General features: G+C 40.3%; 1 protein-coding gene across 1 annotated transcript in view; it reads left to right on the forward strand.

Annotated features, from left to right (window-relative positions):
- adamts9 (ADAM metallopeptidase with thrombospondin type 1 motif, 9) overlaps positions 1–4,809 on the forward strand; it is a 111,509-nt gene extending 106,700 nt beyond the window's left edge. Inside the window, exons 28-29 of the mRNA XM_080423263.1 lie at positions 3,419–3,515; positions 4,125–4,809. Of these exons, the coding sequence (XP_080279389.1) occupies positions 3,419–3,514 (96 nt within the window). The 3' untranslated portion in view covers position 3,515; positions 4,125–4,809. The remainder of the gene's footprint in view (positions 1–3,418; positions 3,516–4,124) is intronic.
- Positions 4,810–6,857: the final 2,048 nt, after the last annotated feature.

Consider the following 6,857-nt stretch of genomic DNA (forward strand, 5'->3'; position numbering starts at 1 on the left):
AACAGAAATGAATACAAAGAAGGTAAAATAAAGGAGAGAAAAAGAAGAAGAAAGCAAAAATGTATATATTTTTAAAGCGAACATTTGTAACTCAAATCTTTGCTTCTGGGGGGGGGGTCCCTGGAACAAAATATAAATAAATGTTCGCTTAAAATATATATATATTTAAAGATTTGTACCAATTTTCACGATTGGAAAAAAAATGTGCAGATCTACAAGCTCATGGCGCTGCACTCGGTGGATGAGCTTGTAGATCTGCTATTTTTTAATAGCCCAAAGAAATCTTAAAAATGACACAGATGCGTTCCCGGATGGAATGGGTTAAAAGAACTGAGGTCAAGTCAGTGGAACGAGGGAGAGCGCTCCAGATGAGAGGAGAGCTATAACCACTTTAGAGAGCGTTGTGTAGGTTGCTTTTCATGTCGTGGGATAGCGCTTTTTTGTACGCAATTTATATTGTATTTGTTCTTTCGTTTCTTCGAGTGGGTTTGCGTGTGTGAATATAGTGTAAAATGGAAATGCTGGAGATTAGTCAGCATTAATCGCCCTTGTTGGTACTCTAGAGCAGTGGTGTAATAACTAAAATACATTTAATCAAGTACTTTACTTAAGTACAATTTATACTTTTATTTTACCGGAGTATTTCCAATTGTCTACACTTTTACTTCTACTCCACTACATCTCAGAGGCAAATATTGTACTTTTACTCTTACTTACAATAATTTGACAACTTTAGTTACTAGTTACTTTTCAGATATAAACGATTACGTTATAAAACATACATTAACCACTTTAGGCCTATTTTATGCAAATTTGAAAATAGCAGATCTACAAGCTCACAACGCGTCACATCGCAACGTGTTGTGAGCTTGTAGATCTGCTATTTTCAAACATTTTAGTACTTTTGGCACTTTAAGTACATTTGGATACCAATACTTTTGTAGCCTACTTTTACTCAAGTAAATTTGTAACTCCGGACTTTTACTTGTAACAGAGTAGGCCTACTTCTACATTGCAGTATTTGATACTTTTAACTTTAAACATTTGAGAACTTTTTCCACCACTGCTCAAGAGTTGCATTCCGTATACCTGGCTGGCGGAAGCCTATTTTGTCAAGCCTCAGTCTTTATGCAAAGAAAACTGTTGTTGAGATGGCAGACAGAGCACATTTCTGTGCCATCTGAACCAGTGGTTCTCAACCTGTGGGTCGGGGTCCCTACATGATTTTTTTTTGCGGGGGTCCCCAGATTACAGTGAAGTGACAATTTAAGGACTACTAAGACCAAGTAATCAAGTAATCAACAAAGTAACTAGTCAAACATTGGCCAAATTGTCAGATAATATAAGAAAGAGGCAAACAATTTGAAAATAATAAAATAAAAATATTTTCACTGTGGAACCGAGTCAAACTAAATGTAATGCCTCAACTCCTACATTCCAAGGGCTTATCAGGGTGGGGGGTCCCCACTCCCCAGTTCAAATATGATTATTCTGGAGGGTCATGGCCTCAAAAAGGTTGAGAACCACTGATCTAAACAACCATGTTACTACATTCTTACACAATGTCTCAGGCCACTTGGACTTGTCCAAGCATTTTCCATCCCTCATCCCTTCCCTGGGGTCTCGGCAGGACAAAACACATTGCAATGAGAGTTATTTTCCTCTGGCCAAGTGCTAATTACATCAGCTCTATGGGTCTCCGCACCCAGCAGAGCTGGTGTCATCAGGAGGGACAAGATCAGAAATGACCAGTGGTGGAAAAAGTACTATTTTTGGGCGGTGAAACCACCCCTATATGTGAGGTTTGGATATTTGCACCCCCAATCCTGCGCTGTGATTGGCCACCAGTGTACCCCCCTAACCCTGCACCGTGATTGGCCAATCACAGTCTATTCAGGACTGTGATTGGCTAGTGAAACATGACACATGTGCATAGCCCTATAAATAGGACTATGCACTTAAAAAAAACGTTTTTTTTAAGTGAATCACACATTGTGGGTGGAAAGGGTATTACAAAAAACACATTATTCTTTTAAGTGAGCTTCCATCGGAATATGACTTTCATAAAGAGTGTTTCAATAAATGTATAATTTTTTTGTACATTGGTTGACTCCATTCAGTATTGTGATTAGCTAGCAAGAGACCGCCCACTTCACACTGGGTGTGATTTTTTACTTGTAAAAGTCAATACTGCAATGTAGAAGTACTCTGTTACAACAAGTAAAAGTCCGGAATTCGAAAATGACTAAATCAAAATATACTTAAAAGGACTAAAAGTAAAAGTGCTAAAATGTTTGAAAATAGCCGATCTACAAGTTCACAACACGTCGCATCGCGACGCGTTGTGAGCTTGTAGATCTGCTATTTTCAAATAGCCTAGGTATAAAATAGGGCTAAAGTGGTTAATGTATGTTTTATAATATAATAATTTATATCTGCAAAGTAACTAGTAACTAAAGTTTTAAAAATAATTGTAGTGGAGTAAAAAAGTACAATATTTGCCTCTCAGATGTAGTGGAGTACTGAAAACTGGAAATACTCCCGTAAAGTAAAAGCACCTCAACGTTGTACTTCAGTACAGTACTTGAGTAAATGTACTTAGTTACTTTACACCACTGGAAATGACTACATTAGAGGATCAGCCCTTGGACATGTGAAAAGGAGGGATGAGGGGGGGGGGGGGGTACACTGGGAGAAGGATGCTGAAGATGGAACTGCCAGGAAAGAAGAGAAGAGGAAGGCCAAAGAAGAGGTTTATGGACGCGGTGAGAGCAGGACATGCAGGTGGCTGGAGTGACCAAGGAAGAAGCAGATGGAAATCAACAAAGTATGATATGGCTGTCTAACGCATGGCAGTCATATTGGAAAGAAATTGGGCCTCTTCTTATACTTCCTCCACAGGTGTTACCAATGATACTAATGAAGGCTCTGTTGCGTTCTGGTCAAACAGAGTCAGGGTGCTGATAGTGTGCATGTTGGCTCACTGGAAACTCTCCGCTACACCAGTGGGTCTCAAAGTGTGGTCCAGGGTCCCTCATGGTTCCTTGAGGGGGTTCCAAATGGCCCCTTACGGATGTGTAACTCTGAGAGTGTACAAATGGAACCAAATGGACCCTTACGGGTTCCATTTGTACACTCTCAGAGCCTTCATTAGTATCATTGGTAACACCTGTGAAGGAAGTAAGGAAGAACCAATTTCCCTCCAATATGGCTGCTGTGCACAGAGCCTATTAGCCAAAAGAAAAAGATGAGAAAGAAGATGGTCTCAGCATCCATATCACTCCGCTAGTAGTCTTTGCTTTTCTGTTTCGTTTTTAATTGTCTGAGTCTGAAACTGATGAAATTTATGTCTCTCCTCCCCCCCCCTTTCCTGCAATATAATCACATTTTAATCATGCGATTCCTCTTGTGCCCACAGGATGGCAGCAGAGTAACAGGAATGTGTGGAGGCTATTGCGGTAAATGTACTCCCTCCTCTGGTTCCAGCCTGCCAGTGAAAGTAGCAGAGATTTAAGGTATGTGTTGGTGTACCATTATGTTTATAGCCATCATATTCATTCTTATCTCTTAGTTACACATAACAAGTTATGATATGAGGTTGAATTTCAACCTCATATCCAGTGGTGGAAGAAGTAGGCCTATTCACATTTTTTACTTAAAGGGAGATTTCACTTTTAAAAAAACGTTGGGTCATTTTATCGTCTACTCAGGCTTTTGTGAGCCCCCCAGACGTTTCTAAGTTGCTTCATTCAGTCTTTAGATATTTGATATTCATTTCATCAGACACGCCCCCTTCCTGTACAAACCCATTATAACTTCAAATTCCATTCTTAACATGTTAGATTCATCAAAAACACCCGTCCTTGGTTCTGGTGACTCACCCTGCCCTCCTAATACGTGAGGGGGGCGTGTTTTTTCATTATTATTATTATTTTTGGTTTTCATTTTCAAAAAATATATATAAAAAATAAATGAAAAAATTAACGAAAAAACACGGCCCCCTCGCAACAACATATATATATATATTTATTTTTTTTCATATTTTTTATATTTTTATATTTTTTTATTTTTTATGTTTAAAAAAATAATAATAATCTCGTAATCTGTGTCCATCTCTTTGGCAGCTGTCTTCAGGTGCTCGTCATGTCAAGATGTCCTGCCCACTTCCCCTCCCCCTCCTCTGTCATTGGTGCTACAGCTGACGGGAGCTCCGCTACCTACATCTGATTCCCTCCAACATGTATAAAATGTAAATTACGTTTTTTTTTGTAAGTACTGTACATAGTATGGTAAAAAATGAATTATTTATTATACTCCACATTTATTTTTTTATTGTAAGATAATTTAAGGTTTGTGTTTTCAAAAGCAAATACCACACACAGTGTCTTTTTTTTGTATGCATTACCTGCCAAAATGTGCCTTCCTTTTTGGACATTTGTCATGTTGGTAGTACTGTCTGTCATGAATCCATAATGCACTTATTGAGAGATCATACCGTATGTTGTTTTTACAATTTGCCCAGTTGGCTGTGCTTAATCCAATAATGCATTAGTGGGATGATGGACAGCCACAATGGTTTATTTTAAATGCAGTGAGGTTTTTTTGTACATGATACCCTTTTTCAGCAATGGACTCATATCGCACTCGCAGTTGCACGCGATCAGACCTGATAGCTGTTGTCCAATTATTACCATAATAATGACCTTCAACGTTCAACCTTTGAGCAGCCTCATTGTGCCTTGCTCAAAGGCACTTCACTTATAATGAGCACTCAGATTTGTCCAGCCAGTCCCAGGAATTTGCAGTCATAGTTAGTTTGTCCATTTCTTTCAATGTAGTGAACTGTACATGTGTTTTTCCATTGGCTTGGTATCATATCACAGTGGTTCTCAACCTTTTCAAGGCGCGACCCCCCAAAATAATCACATTTGAACTGCGGACCCCCCACCCTGACATGCACTTGGAATTGTAGGAGTTGAGGCGTTGTGAGCAAAGTCTATAGAGGCCCATTTGCACCACAGAATAAAATCGAATTGACAAATTTGGAATAATTTAGATTAAAAGCAAAACAAAAAGAAATCTTCTGTTCTGGGGGTCCGTGGCCAAATACGTATCAATTTGGGGGTTGTTGACATGAAAATGTTTGAGAACCACTGCTGTGCGCTACCACACTGATCTGTAACAGGGCCAGGTCCATTCCTATCCACTGTGCTCTGTAACAGGGCCAGGTCCATTCCCAGCCACTGTGCTCTGTAACAGGGCCAGGTGCATTCCCAGCCACTGTGCTCTGTAACAGGGCCAGGTCCATTCCCAGCCACTGTGCTCTGTAACAGGGCCAGGTCCATTCCTAGCCACTGTGCTCTGTAACAGGGCCAGGTCCATTCCTAGCCACTGTGCTCTGTAACAGGGCCAGGTCCATTCCTAGCCACTGTGCTCTGTAACAGGGCCAGGTCCATTCCTAGCCACTGTGCTCTGTAACAGGGCCAGGTGCAGGTCCATTCCCAGCCACTGTGCTCTGTAACAGGGCCAGGTCCATTCCTAGCCACTGTGCTCTGTAACAGGGCCCGGTGCAGGTCCATTCCCAGCCAGATGGTTCAGATCACAGGGCAGGGTAGTGAAGCGTGGCCCGTTCTCCCATTCTGCACATGTCATCTGGGGAGCGGCAGCCAGGTGGACAGCTGAATGGAGAGAGGAAAGACCATGACACAGGCAGCTGCTGCCAAAAGTAGCCAGATGTTTCCTTTATTGCGTCAAATCAGAGAGGGAGAGAGAGAGAGAGAGAGAGAGAGAGAGAGAGAGAGAGAGAGAGAGAGAGAGAGAGAGAGAGAGAGAGAGAGAGAGAGAGAAAAAAATCCCATATTGGTGCTGTGATTAAGTGGCAGTTGAACACAGCGATCTGAAGGTTGATATTGTTGCCGTCGGGCAGAAACCTTGTATCTCATGCTCAAGAACGTGATACAATACATAAATAAACTGTATAGTGTAGCTTGAAATGTCAGGTCTAATAAATTGTCAGACCAAAAACACACGCATACTGTATCTTACAGAGCAAGCAGGTCATCAAAGCCGGAGCGTCATAAAATAATGCATACTTCACCTCAGCGCAGTGACTATACAGGAGAAATACATGAAGCTATACCTGTACGACGTTGCTTTCTGTACCTCACAGCATTTTGGTTTTAATTTTCTGTACCTCAAATTTTTTTTGTGTCTTTATGCATCTGTCAAAGCAGTGTACAGATATGTTTATAATTATGTTCATGTTTATAGTGTTATGACCGTTGTGACAATATCAGGGTACTGTTTTTTGTTTTTGCGTACGTTATTTTTCTTAGCCACTGATGTACCTTTGTGAGATAAGAATTTGTATAATAATGAATGATTATAATTCAGAAACTGAAACAAGAAAGGAATCGCTCTGATTTCAAAGCCATGATTATGTGTAAAATAGGATGCCTAAGTTTGACTATGTATTTTTACCTATGTTGATGGAGCTCTGCGTTTACCACTGTAAGCCTGTAGGTGGTGCTATGTCTTTTCCAGTGCCTTGTGAGATAATGTCCAGTGCATCTGTCGTTGTTCGACAGCCAAAGGGAATTATGCAACATATGGTAAGTGAAGAAGCCAGTAGAGAATTAGGAAAATGAGTGTTATATGTTTATGAAATGAAATGAAAAGTTACCCTGACAATCACAGCTGATCAATACCAGTGGTGGGAAAAGTACTCAAATGGTTTACTTAAGTAAAAGTATCAGTACTGCAATGCAGAAGTACTCTGTTACAAGTAAAAGTCCGGAATAAAACATTTACTTGAGTAAAAGTACCAAAGTGTTGGTATCAAAATGTACTTAAAGTAC

The sequence above is a fragment of the Gymnoscopelus braueri genome (genome assembly GCF_963280865.1).
Source record: "Gymnoscopelus braueri genome assembly, chromosome: 3".
NCBI classification, from domain to species: domain Eukaryota; kingdom Metazoa; phylum Chordata; class Actinopteri; order Myctophiformes; family Myctophidae; genus Gymnoscopelus; species Gymnoscopelus braueri.